A 14005-nucleotide genomic window follows, 5' to 3' on the forward strand; every position below is an offset into this window, starting at 1 on the left:
CCACTGTGCACAGATCCTGCTGCCAGAAACCCAGGCCAAAAACCTCAGTAAGGTCAAAGATAAGGGCATTGAAAAGAAATGTATCTTCCACTTCCACCTTAGCTAGGCATCTAGTTTTGTTATCATTTATGTTTGCATGTACACTTTTGCATTCACAGCTAGGGAGAATGAAATATCAAGTCCCTTGGCATTACAGAGAACAGATTTAAGGCTATGTCAATTAAGAGGCTTTGGTTGCAATGCTTAACTTTTAGCCACTTGGCCTCTGCAACTAGTTACATAGACTCATTATACAATGCATGAGGACAGTTAGATTCCTCAAAACAGGACTTACAAACATCAGGGCTAGGGACAGACACTCAAAAAGCCTGATCCTAAATTGATTTAGTCTTTGCAGGTCAGTCTGGATAAACATTCCCTTTTTATTCCAGAAATACAGGCACATGCCTGCAGTGACTCAGGCTAGAAGCTGGGGGGCACCAGAGCAGCCCTCCCTTCCCTTCCATAGTGCTGAGCTGAAGTGGGCATGATCAGGCCCTGGCAGGATGCTCTGATTAGAGAGGGGTTCCCCCCACGCCCCTCAGCAGCCCAGCAAGTAGTTGATATCACAGTGTTTATCACCCCTAACTCAGTGTTTATCAGCTCATTAAGAAAACAAAACCTTCTCTCATTCGTTCAAGCTCTTCTTAAGTTTTTCCAAAGATGAACAGAGGGACATTACTAGCTACCTGTTGATTAGCTCCAAAAAGCCCTAAGCCAACATTATGCTGTCTGCCTTTGTCCTGTCTCCCACAGCACGGACCATAGCCAGCATGTGGTCTGCTAGCTAATGCTGAGAGGTGTCTGTGTGAGGCAGAGGGGTGGAGGGATCCCTGCTTCAGCAGGGAGTGGGGAGGGGAACAGGAGGAAACCCTGCAAACCCTGCTATACCTGCAGTCTCTGCTGGAGCTGCACCCACGGAGAAGAGGGGAGGGGCCAGCCCAGGTCTCTGGAGCAGATTGCCCTGCCCAGCCCAGAGAGAATGCAGGGATGCTGTGGGACTCTGATTTAACTTAAACCAGGAAGGGGTCTGGGACAGACATTGCATAAACCAGTTTGACCCAAATCAGTTAAGTCTGATACTACATTCAACCAGGTTTATCTCAAACCAGTTTCAGCCATTTTCAAACTGGTTTATGTGCACTGAACATCTGTTCTGTTACATGCTTAAACCAGTTTCTGATCACTTAAACTGGTTTATGTATAATATCTGTCCCTAGCCCAGCAAGCTGAGGGAGCTACCAAAGCTAGCCAAAAAGAAATGCTGAGGAGTAGGATGCCTTTTTGGCTTTGCCATGCTCCAGGTCTTACCTCTTTAGGCACCTCTTTCCAGTTGGGATTTTTAGACCTATACCCTCGCTTGGCGATAGAGGGCTAAGCTGTTTCAGTCAAAAACTGGATCCCTGCTCCAAAGGCTATTGATGTATTTTACATTAAACAGTCATTGACGAAGATATATAAGCACACCTTGGAGCAAGGGCTGGAACCCCACTCATCCCCTTCACCAGCGGAGCTCACGAACCACTCATTCTCACTCCCCCTGGCCCAGTGAATCTTTAATTCTTTTCTGCACAGTGAAACAGTTTTAACATGAGGGGCTGATAATGTTTCTATCCTAGTACAGCCTATAGCCTAGCAGTCAGGCTGTGAGAGATGTAGGTATGAGCCTCTTTAGAAAGAGTGTTGAATTCTATATTCTGTACTAAAGTTCTGGCCATTAGCAGCACCACATGCTTCTGTGCTCTTGAATGAGAATTGGGGCTGTTGCTGTATTTCCAGTAGCATAACTGAGGGGGGACAACTGGGGCAGCAGCCTCAGGTACTGCCTTTGTGGGAGGGGATGTGCAAAAATAGCTGCAGTTGGCTGAGCCAACAGCCAGTACTGCTCTGTATGTTGAAGCTGTGCAGGGTGCAGAGCTGCCCTGTTATGCCTCTGCATGTTTCATTTACAGGTACATATTAACCATACTTAGAATATACCTACCAGACAGGAGCCCTCAACAAAGGTAGGGGGAATTCTTATTAGAGGCTCCTGATCAGAGTTGGATGCTGAACTGCTTGACAAATCTGAGCCAATTTTGGACATGTGCATAAGCAGAACAACTTGACCAGAACTGTCTTATATACCACACTAGGAAGTGGAGAATTTGAAGATCTTATGGTTGGCCTTAGGCATGTAAATTCTGCCTAAACTCCTTCTGTGGACCTGGCTCCCAGTGACCTTATTTCACATCCCCAATTATTTGTGCCTGTAATTCCAAAATATAAAAATGAAGGATGGTGTCTGGAAATATGGTCCACAAAAAGCAATTTTTTATAGTGAAAATAATGAAAGAAAATAATGAGTAACATAAAAGGGTAAGATGAGCATCCTGGTTAAGGTAGAAATAAAGGTGATTATGCAGTTTTAAAAATAAGAATAAATAATAAAATAGGAAGCATTCTTAGTAATTTCTCTATTATATTCCCTTTTCTTTCTTATGTGGGACAGGGCTCATGAGTAAGTGTCCCTAGAACACTATGCTTGAACATTCCTCAAAAGTTTAGTTTCTTCTTTAAAGTCATAAGTAGTGAGATGTCAGTAAGAGTTGCTGCTAAATTGGTTATAAAGGAAGTTGTCCCACATGCAAATCACGCAATTTGGAGTCTGCAGCCTTTTGTGTCAAAGGATCCAATCATGAAGAGTCTAGCTCTGGCAGAATAGTACAGCAGGCAGCTAATATGGTTTTGGAGATTGAGAGATACATTTTACAGTAATGAATTTTGAACACCCAATAAAGTGCAATTAGGCATTGCAATTGCCTGTTCACAGATAAGTATTTACATTAGCGTGTGCATATAATTAAATATTCAAAAGAAAAAAATTGAAATGCCTTTTTTCTTTCTTAAGATAATTTTATACCATTATCCAACCCGACTCCAGAAACAAATACATTACCTAAACCAAATATGTCTACCATCATCTCTTTCCTTCTGAATATCCCATGGCAGTTTCATGGAGGCTACACATATTGGTTGAAATTCACATTATTTGCAACAAATATGTTTTGCAATGATCTCCTTTGGAGTCAGGGCAGGCTGGTATTGTAAAACCATAAACCTTCCCCCAAGCTGGAATAGAGAGGTAAAGCACCTGCAATGTTAGGCTAAATGAAAGGGATCTCAGGGCAATGGTCATCCCTTGACTGTTTCTGAAACTACTTTGCAGTGACTGCAGGTACTGCTGGCAAACAGCCACACAGACACATCTTGTTGCAGCCTATTTTACTTTAAAGTGTGTTCCCCACTGCTGCTAAGGGAGCTCTGGGGATGACTACTCAATAGAACATCATGCATGCTAACCCATGTCGACTCCCTACAGCACTGATTCCCAAAGGGTGTTCTGCATTTCACTAGTGTGCTTTGCAAGTGACAGAAGTGTGCCATGACAGCCACTTGTGTGAGGAGGTAAATGCACCCTGTACCTGCCCCAGCTACTCCAGCAGTGCCTGTGGCTGCTCCTCTGGAGACTGCTGTTGCTGCTACCTTCCTCTGTCCTCCCCTGCCCCCAGGCAGTCCCTGTGTCAGCCCCCTCCCTCCCCCCACCCCCCCCTACTCCTAGCCACCTGCTCTGCTGTGAGTTGCTGTGCTAGCAGACACTCAGATGGAGTTGTGCTTTGCAGCCCAACTCATCCCCTCCACTCCTCCCAAGCTCCCAGAGCCAGCAGGAAGGGATTTAGGGGTGGTGGCCACCATGTGAGACCCTGCAGGAGCAGCCTCAGCAGCAGGGGCTGTCCTTGCCCCCGAGGTACTAACTAAGGGTCAGGAGGGGGCATACAGTGGAAAGAGAAGGGCACAGCAGGGGGAGGTCCTGGCTCCACCACCCTTAAGTGGCATTAGCTAGATCAGTGATTCTCAACTTTTTTAGCCTCCAAGTCCCCTTCTGTATCATTTCTGAATTTAGTTCCATCTCAGTGATTTTCATTTGTCATGCTGTGACATCCAGAAAAGTTATAAGGGTTGTCTTGAGACTAAACAGCTTGAGAACTACTGGTATAAAGACTAATCCTTTGCTGAAAGAAAGATGTATTTCTTTCTTTAACAGTACATCTCAGAACTGATCTGATGTCCTCTGGCAGGAGAATGGAATATGTGATATGTTTTGAAACAGGAAAATAAAAGATATATACACACACTTCTGCAGGTGTGAGAGTGAAGTATATCACCAATTTTAATCCAGAAAAAAAGTGTGCCCCACATATCAAGTTTGGGAAACTGCTCTATTGTGCATCCTTCCTCTCCCCCTTCACCCTGATCAATGGGACACTATTGCCATTTCCATAAAGCTCATACATTCCATAAGATGCAACAGAGGCAATATTTGAACCTAAGATATACATTTTTACTCTCTGAGACCTTTTGAAATCTGCTGCCCAATTGCTATTTACAGTGTAGTGATAAGCAAATGAAGGACATGTGATTTTGCACAATTAGGTGCAATCTTTGGGCTTGTACCTTTTTATATTTTTGTTTTCTAGGATCTGTGACTCTCTAGACTGTACTGAAATTGGTTATGATTTATGTTAATCAGTAACAAATGTTGCTTTGTAGCATTATTAGTGATTCAGTGATATGCTTGCCAGCTGCTTTACTGGACATAGAAGCTGAATGACATTAAGACACTCTACTCAGCTGTACATCCTTTGAACATAGCCTTATGTTTACCTAGAAGGAGAGTCCGCGTTGCCTTTGACACACAAAGATCTAAGCAGTATAAACCCTGCAGCACTCTAAGCTTTTTCTCTTTTTAAATCTTTGGCATTTTATTATATCTTGTGGTACGTCTTTGCTGGATAAAAATGTGAAAAGTTTTGAAATACAATATAACTTATGGTCTAACTTTGCCTGTCACTCTCAGGAATTACCAGTAACTCTCTGGCTTGGAAGACTCTATGTCCAGATTCAAAGACTTATCTGGGCAGTCATTATAACACACATTCCCTCTTTGGCTGGTCACAAACAGCACCAACTTTCTAGTAAGTTACCTAAGTACTTTCTCCTAAACAGATTTTATGCAGTTTAAATAACAAATATAAAGAACAATGTATGTTACTTGGGGAACTTTGAAATGGAGCCTGTTAAGCAATGACTATTTCTCTGTTGTTTGTCATACACTAAGGACCACTCCAAGAAAACAAAATCTTTATCCTCTGTTTCAGCTAACAGCATAATTTACTGATAGGACCTAATTCTTTAGGTGCTGCCCATGTGGAACTAAAGTGGAAAGTTTAATGACTGCCATTAGAGATTTTCATACACAGCAACTACAGAATCAGGCTCTTGACGACTTTAGAAAATTGCTATAGCCGCAAATTGCAGCGTCATAAGCACAGGAAGATATAACTTCAGGCAAAGAATCTGAAACCTACAAATGCCCAAAGATAAGAATCTTTTTCTTATCATGGAAATAGCTTAGCTTGCTCTAAAAGACTATTCCTCTAAATGGTTGAGTTGCACCGTAGCTAACCTAATATAAAAAGTGTTATTCATGCATTTCGGAAAGGGAGAATTTTCATTCTAACAATATCTGTCATTTTGAAACTAGTGATATTCAAAGGATGGGTATATATTTTAAAACATTCAAAAACAAACCAAAAACCACAAAAAAGGAAAAGCAAATGACTTTTTAGACAGGGGCTGGCAACCTTTTGCTTTCATAGAAAGGCTAAATTCACAGCACTGTAGAAACACAGTGGAAAACTCTGGCATGCATCAATCAGTGCATCTCCAGTAAATTCAAAGAAGCGATTCTCCCACTTTACTCAACATTGGTGTGGCCGCAAATGGCATATTGTGTCCAGTTCTGGGCGCTGCACTTCAACAAGGATGTGCTAAAGCTCGGGAGGGTCCAGAGAAGGGCCACCCGCATGATCAGGGACTTGTATGGCAAGCCATACAAGGAGAGGCTGAGGGATCTCGGACTCTTCAGCCTAAAGAAAAGAAGGCTGAGAGGGGACCTGATTGCAGCTTACCACTATATCAGAGGGGTACATCAGGGGCTCGGTCAACAACTGTTCACCAGGGTGCCCTGGGGGAAAACTAGAAACAACGGCCACAAACTCCTGGAAGATAGTTTCAGGCTGGACATTAGGAAATAATTCTTTACAACTAGGGTGTCCAGACTATGGAACAAGCTACCCCCAGCGGTGGTACAGTCATCTACCCTAGAGGTCTTCAAGAAAAGACTGGATAGTCACCTGGCTGGGGTCATCTGACCTCAGATGTCTTTCCTGCTCATGCAGGGGGCTGGACCCAATGATCCTTCAGGGTCCCTTCCAGCCCTATGATTCTACAGCAGGGACAGCTGAGTAGGGAACAGACAACAGAGGCAGGTGGTCTGACCCTGGAGACACGTCCTCTGCTGCCTAGGTTGCAGTATGCTACCTATCCCCTTAAACTGCTTCAGGCCAGATTCAGTCTCTTCATGGGCTGGATCTGGCCCATGGGCCATAGGATGCCAACTGCTGCTCTAAGGCCTTTTCTCAGTTGGGATTGAGGTTAGACACAAAATTATATATTTCTGTTTTAGGAAGGCATCAAGTCCTGCTGTATTTTTGCTGTTTTCATTCACTGTTTAATTTTGCTGTTTCATTCGTGGACCAGTGCTTTGAAGTTGCAGCAAAATAGGTTTAGATTGGGTATCAGGAAAACCGTCTTCACTGTTAGAACAGTGACAGTGGAATAGGGGAGGTGTGGATGCCACATCACTGGACGTGTTCACAAAGAGGTTGGACAGCTACTGGTTGGTGAAAGATATATGCAGAGCATATGTTTGACTATGGGTATTTCTCATGTTTCTAGGCTTTGCTGGTTGTCCTCTAAGCCCTTTCTGCTACATGTGTCAGGGTGTTTTTAAACCTTCCTCAGAGTCCAGAGGTGTTGGCTGCAGGCAAGGCTGGGGACTTTGACTGGGGTGAGCCAATGCTCCTCCCAGGACTTCAAGCCAGAGGTTCCTGACTAGCAGGTCTTGCCCATCTACTCAGGGTCAGACTGATCACCATCTTTGGGGTCAGGAAGGAATTTTAGCCCATGATGAGCTTGGAATGGACTAGGAGGGGTTTGGCCCTTCCTCTGTAGTGGCAGGTGTGGGCCTCTACCTGGGTTTTCTTGAGTATATATTAATAGCCTTTTATAGAAGCAGGATGTTGGCTGCTGTGGTTCCCCACTTTACCTGTGTCAGGGTGTTATGTCTTGTGTTGTATCAGGGTTCACATTTTTATGAAGAGTTTAGATCATGGATTTGTATAGGATGGTATGGATAGGGATGATCCTGCCTCAGGCAGGGGGTTTGACTAGATGACCTCTGGAGGTCCCTTCCAGCCCTACTTCTCTATGATTTCTATGGTTATTATTTAATAACTTTACTGTGGCAGCTCAGTCAGGATTAGGGCACTGTTTTGTTGGGTTCTATACAACTGCAAAGACAGTCCCTGGGCCCAAGAAAGCTGAATAAAGACTTCAGATTTGCCTATCTTCTCAAAACCTAGTAGCTGTGATGTCAGAGGATCCCATCCTTCAATCCAGCTCCACATCTGAAAAATTGTCCTGAGACCAAGAATTTTGCCACCCAGGAGGCAGTCTACTTTAAACAGTCATCCAGTGTGCATGCTGCGTCTGCTGTAGAGAACAAAAACAGGAAGAAAAGGTCAATTTTGACCTTTTTCATGTCTTTCATTTCAACATCATAAACAAGCCACACAAACGTGGTTTTTTTTTTACAACTATTGTCTTGCCTCTCAAGGGTACAGCACTTCCCAAGAAATACAAATGCTTTATTCAATCAAATATAAAGAATTCTTGAAGACAGAAGAAAAACTGTTTCAAATATAAATATAGTTCAAATATAAAGTAGTTCAAAATGTATCTAAAGGCGGGTTTTGCAGCAAAGCTGGACAACTTCTGTAAACTGTTTTCCATGCATATTAATTCAGCTTTTAAAATAAATTTTGTCTCATGGATACATGTATTTGTATCCCTTTTGTATTTATTTTAATACAAATAATAATCTAGAAAAAGAAGGAATATTTATCAAAATACTGTCTATTGCAGAATAGTTGCAAATTCATAATAAATATTTGCATAGAAAACCCTCATTCTAATAATTATGCTAATCCAGCCATAGAAAAGACATTTGTCATGTGACCTATGTTTCTGTTCAAATGGCTTCACTTTCAAATATTAAATCCTTGCAACAATTGGTTCTCACACAATTTTCAGGTCAAGAATGATTCATAGATATTATTTTGTGAATACATTCAATCAACAAATAAACATAAGAAAATTAGATTAGATTCAGTGATGAGTCATAGTACGCTAAAATGTATTAACTTGTGTGAATAATTCATAACTAATTTATTTAAGTTCAGAGGTTTCCCAGTATAACTGAACCTTAGGTTTAACTTTGCAAATGGGAAAATTGTTTGTCTTACACACAAAGAGTATCTGAGTCTTTTGCAAGGAGTCTATGCAAAGGGTAAAGAAAGATAAATTCCTTTCCCGGTAATGTGACTAATCCATATTCCTAGGAAGGGTATGGAGACTTGCATGCATCCAGGATTTTCTAAAGCGTTGTGCAGAAACAGTAACTGGTGCTGCAGGAATGGCTGCACCCAGGCCCCAGCTCCCACATACCCCCATATTGCTCCACTCTGCAACCACTGCTCATTCTGCACTTCAGCTGGGCTGGGCAAGGAGCCAGGCTCAGCTGGGGACAAAGGCAGTAGTGATGGCAGCAGGTGGTTTCCTCCTTCCTGAGCCTGCTTCTGGGCTGGGGAGGAACAACTTGAGGAATTGGGCAGGAAGTGGGAACATACCTGCAACTGCCAATGCTGCTGCTCTACCCTGCTGAGCCCAGCTCCTTCTTCCACAAATTAACCCTAGCTGGAATGAGGCAAAGCAGCTCTGGAGCTCCCTCACACTCTTGTGGAAGTCAGAAGCAGCAGTGACAGCAGCAGCAGGTGGGGAAGAGGAAGAGGAGGGGTTATGCTGCTGAGCATGGAGGGGAAGAGAAGGAAGAGTGGGGGTGGAATTGTTACTTGATTTGGGAACATAAAAATGTCCTTGGGTTCTTCTCCCACAATGTGCTCTAAAAGTGGAGCCAACCACACCACTGCATTCCCTTTGCATCCACTCCTGCCCACATGGGGTCATTCCACGTGAATATTTCTAGCACCACCAAGCCACACTGATTCCACTGCATTTCAGGAATAACACGTTTTGCAGAATTTGCCCCAAAGCCTAATAATGCTTGATTTATTTACATGAACAGCAATCAGTTTGTTTTCATAGATTTCATAAACATTAGGGCTGGAAGGGACCTCATAAGATCATCAGGTCCAGCCCCCTGCCCAAGGGGCAGGAAGTCAGCTAGGGTCAAAGGATCCTAGCAAGATATGCATCCAAATGTTTCTTAAAAGTGTCTAGAATAGGTGCTTGCATCACCCCTGTGGGGAGACTATTCCAGGCCTTGGGGGTTTTGACAGTAAAGCAATTTTTCCTTATGTCCAGCCTAAAACAGTCTTGCAAGAGCTTGTGACCATTGGACCTTGTCATCCCTTGGGGTGCTCTAGTACACAGGCATTCCCCCAGATCCTGATGCACACCCCTGATGTACTTATAGGCTGCCACCAAGTCACGCCTGAGCCTGCACTTCTCCAGGCTGAAGAGCCCCATAGCTCGCAGCCTCTCTTCATAAGACCTATTCTCTTGCCCTCTGATCACGTGCATGGCTCTCCTCTGGACTCTTTCAAGATTCTCTATGCCCTTCCTGAATTGTGGAGCCCAGTATTGGATACAGTACTCCAGCTGCAGCCTCACCAAGAGTCTTGCTTCAGATGCTTCACTAGATGCAAGCCAGAGTTTTGTTCACTTTGCTGGCTGCAGTATCACATTGGTGGCTTGTGTTCATCTTGTGGTCAATCATGAAACCCAAGTCTCTTTCAGTTGTGGTGCTAGCAAGTGTAGCATTGCCAAGCCTATAAGTGTGATGTTTGTTTTTTTTTCCCCAAGGTGGAGCACCTTGCATTTCTCCATATTGAATGCCATCAGGTTTTCATCCACCCACCTTGCAAGCCTATCAAGGTCGGCCTGGATCACTAGCTTATCCTCAAGTGTGGATACTCTTCCCCAAAGTTTGGCGTCATCAGGATAATGCATCTTAAGAAATTTGTGACAGGCAGAGAATCAATAGGAAATAACAGTAATATGTCTGTGAGACTCGCAACCACATCTCATTAAAGTAGAAGATACAATGACAATACAGAAAATTGTAAATATTTTAGTCTGGGATTTTCAAGGGACCCTAATATGTTAGGGGTCTAAAATGTAATGGTTTTAGGTTTCTAATTTTCGTAGGTTTATTTGAAAATCATTGCTACATTAAATACCAAACAATATTATACGTGAAATTAAATAATTGATGGTTCCTAAAATTAGCATGCAAAAACTGCTTTAAAGTATTAAGACATTTACCATACTTATCTGAATTCAAGATGACTCTGAATTGAAGATGTCTCCCCTCCATTTAGATGGATGATTCCATTTAGATTCTATACATGAAAATTTATAAATTAGTTATAATTTTCTATGTATAGAACCTAATTATTGGAGAATCAGTGTAAATTCTGTCCTTCCCACCATTGCAGCAGGGAAAGCAGTGGCAGGAAGGTAGGCTACGGGGCAGGTGGTAAGGGAGGCAGTAGGGGGACAGGCAGTAAGGAAGTCAGTATGGGCTAGGCAGTGGGTTAGTCAAGTGGCCTGACCCCTGCCACCTGTTCCCCATACCACCTGCCTTCCCTACTGCCTGCCCCCCGACCTGCATACCCTAGCAACTAACTGCCCTCCTCTGCAGTGCTTGCCTCTCACCACCTGTTCCCCCTGCCACTTTTTTCCCCTGTGCCTGCACCCCCTGACACCTATCTCTCCTTGTGCTTGCTCCCCCAGAGCCTCTGCCCCCCACCCCTGCTGCTTACCCTTCAATTCCAGCACAGCTTTGACTCTAGTAGCTGTTGTGGTGGTGGCAGCTCTGGTTGGGACCCAGAGCTGGAGCCCAAATTAGAGCTGCTGCTGCTGCCAGGACAGGCTGTAGCTGGGACTGGGGCTAGGGCAAATACGTGCTTTGTGCCCCAGGCTGGAGCAGAGCCAGAGCTGGGGGATAAGCAGCAGTGGTGGGGGTTTCATAGTTTGAACTGCAGTCTCTTCTTTAGTCCCTTTTGGTTTTTACTGGCCATCAGAGAAATACTTCATTAGTTAATACCTGTATCTAAACAAACCTTTAATTGGAAAGCAAACAATATTATTATTTTTGTATACTGCATATTGATAGGAACAGATGTGTGACTGACTGAAGTATATTAATGAAAGGGGCAACTTCATCTTGTCAGGTGCTTACTAAAAGTAATATGAATGTAAGTATCACAAGGCTCATTGTTGAGGCTGTAAATCAGGCCTAGCAGATTTTGGAAGCAGTCCTGATAACAGTCATGGTAAATATTTATGAGAAAACAGGGCCATACGTTGGAGTAGCCAAACTGAAGCAACACTTCCCACAATAGTACTCAAATGTGTTGACTGCTTGTTATGGGGGCAGATAAACTTCATTCTTAGTGCAAGTAGATTCACATAAGGAGAGAAGAATAGTGCAGATGAATTCTTCTGCAAATCTTGGAGGAGAATTTTGCCCTCTATGAATATTTTGTAATTCTGAAAATACTTTGGAAATGTTTTGGGAATGTTTCGTGACTGGTTGGGTATTTAGCCTCTGCTTCCCCTTTTTGGTGGTTACTGTACATAATTCTCCATGTCACGGTGGGGTCCTCTAGGAGGGCCGTGATCTCCTTGAGGTCCCTCGCTCCATGTCAAGGCCGGCCCAAGGCACCCTCTTATTCTCGCCCGCCACGTCTTTGATGTTCAGTAGGTTCGGGAGGCTACCTTGTGTCTCCTTGGGCACATAAACTCCTGGACCCCTCGTGGGTCTTATCCTGCACCCATGGGTGCCTTGGGGCACCCTAGCCTTGTGGGCTAAGCGTGGCTCCTACCACCCCTAATACCACGCCCCAAGCCTCGCAGATGTAATAGACGTTGGTGTGTCTGCACGCCCGCTTCCCGGGCCCTTCTTCTATAATCTAGCCCACTCTTGGGCCTTCTCTACACTAGGCTAGTCCCCTCTGGGACGTCCCCTCAAGCCGCTGGTCTTTTAGGCCCACCGCACCACTACCCTCTCTAGTACGGGCTCACCGCGCTGCTACTCCCTGTCCTCTCAGGGGGCAACCGCAGCACCTTGCTCTTCTCTGGGACGCTGTACTGCTAACCCTTTCTGTCTGGGTCCACTGCAGCACCCTTCCCCTCTCCTGGGTTTTCCGCGGTGCTAGCCTGTTACCGGGCTCCTCAGTATGGCCCTCTTGGCGCTAGGGCACTCCACACTCTCTGGGGTCCCTATGAGGCTCAGCCGCTCCTCTCTGAGCTTAACTGACCCCACGACTCTGCCCTGTAACTCTCAGGGCCTAGTGCACCCTCACTGGCGCCAGGGCCTCACACTCCCTTGTGAGTCCCCAATGAGGCCTCCTCCAACCCCTACAGCCTCACCCAAACCTCCGGTTGTAATATCACAAACACAGCTTCAAGCCTCCCAGCTATAACTTAAACACAACCCAAAGCCGCCTGGCTATAACTTAACTTAACTTATCATGGCTTAACTCCACTCGAGCGGTACTTGCTGTTAGCCCCATGAGCTCCTGCCTAGCTGGCAGGGAACTGCCAGCTGGGCCTCAGCCCTGGGCTTTATAAGGGCCAGGCCCTGCCCCCTTCTGGCCAGCTGATTCTTATCAGTTGCGCTGGCAACCTGCAGCTGTGCTCGTTATCTCCGCTGGGGCTCCTTATGTACTGTCAGAGCTTCTCCTCTGGCAGCTTTCCCCTCTCTAGGAGCAGGAGCACCAAGGTGCCCTGCGACACTCCAAATAAGCCTAGATTTTATCTCTGCACAAACATTGCCCTAAAGACTTAAATATTGCCTTTCAGCTGTCACAACCCAAGGGTGTGATTTTGTGTGTGTGCGCTTCGGCACTGCTAAATTATTTCCCGCCACGAGGAGCTTTCTTTGCAGGGTGCATTTCTCAGTTGCAAAGAGAAAACCCCGGTGCAAAGGAGTTCCCGCCACCCGCATGCAAATTTGTGTCCCACTATTGGCCAGTTCTAAATTATTCCCACGTGGCAGCTAGCAATTGGCTTGCTAGCCATATAAGAGGCTTGAGTGGTTTCTGTCCAAGTTGGAGGACTCCACAATCATCTCGTGGAGGAGGAGGACTTCATGTCTCGTGAAGAACTCTAAGCGCTGCGGAGCCTAATGGACCCAGCGTGTGCCTTAAGAAGGCTATAGGGGTCTGATCAACCTCTGGCCTCTCCCCATCACTGAGCGTGATCCCTTGACGAACCCATTCCCTGCGCGCTTGTTCCATGGAGCCTAGCAAGCTTCGTGTGTGTGTGTGTATCCAGAGCTCTGTCCGAGTTATTTCAAGAGGCTCGAGTTTTCTGCAGGTCTTGTTCGAGTTCGTGTTGTGGAGCTTAGCAAACTCCACGTGTCTGTCTGTAACTGCAACGCAAGCAAGTTTTTCCTGCCTGCACCGCAACCATCTACAGTGTAAGTAAAATAATCTTTAATCAACCGCTATGTGTCCGTGCCTAATTCTAGTCCGCCGGCCTGCATTCCCCGACCTGCGTGCCAGGGCTGCTGGCCACAGCCCGCCACGCGCCCCCGAGGGCCTCGGACCGCTCCTGGCTCACACATCAGCAACCTCATCTCTCTTTGCCTTGTCTAGTTCTGATGGTTAATAGACAGCCTTCTTTCTGACTCGAGTAGCTTGGTCTTTTGGCATACCTTTGCTGATTCCCTCTACAAGTCTTCTTTAGAGTCCTATAGCTTGTTCTGTATCAT

At 45.1% G+C, this 14005-nt stretch overlaps 1 protein-coding gene across 1 annotated transcript in view; it reads left to right on the forward strand.

The window, feature by feature from the left end:
• Nucleotides 1-14005, forward strand: part of LOC102560336 (sucrase-isomaltase, intestinal) — a 122476-nt gene that overhangs the window by 85165 nt on the left and 23306 nt on the right. The window contains exon 13 of the mRNA XM_019487429.2: nt 4937-5054. Within this exon, the coding sequence (XP_019342974.2) occupies nt 4937-5054 (118 nt within the window). The remainder of the gene's footprint in view (nt 1-4936; nt 5055-14005) is intronic.

The sequence above is a fragment of the Alligator mississippiensis genome, chromosome 4 (genome assembly GCF_030867095.1).
Source record: "Alligator mississippiensis isolate rAllMis1 chromosome 4, rAllMis1, whole genome shotgun sequence".
Lineage (NCBI taxonomy): Eukaryota > Metazoa > Chordata > Crocodylia > Alligatoridae > Alligator > Alligator mississippiensis.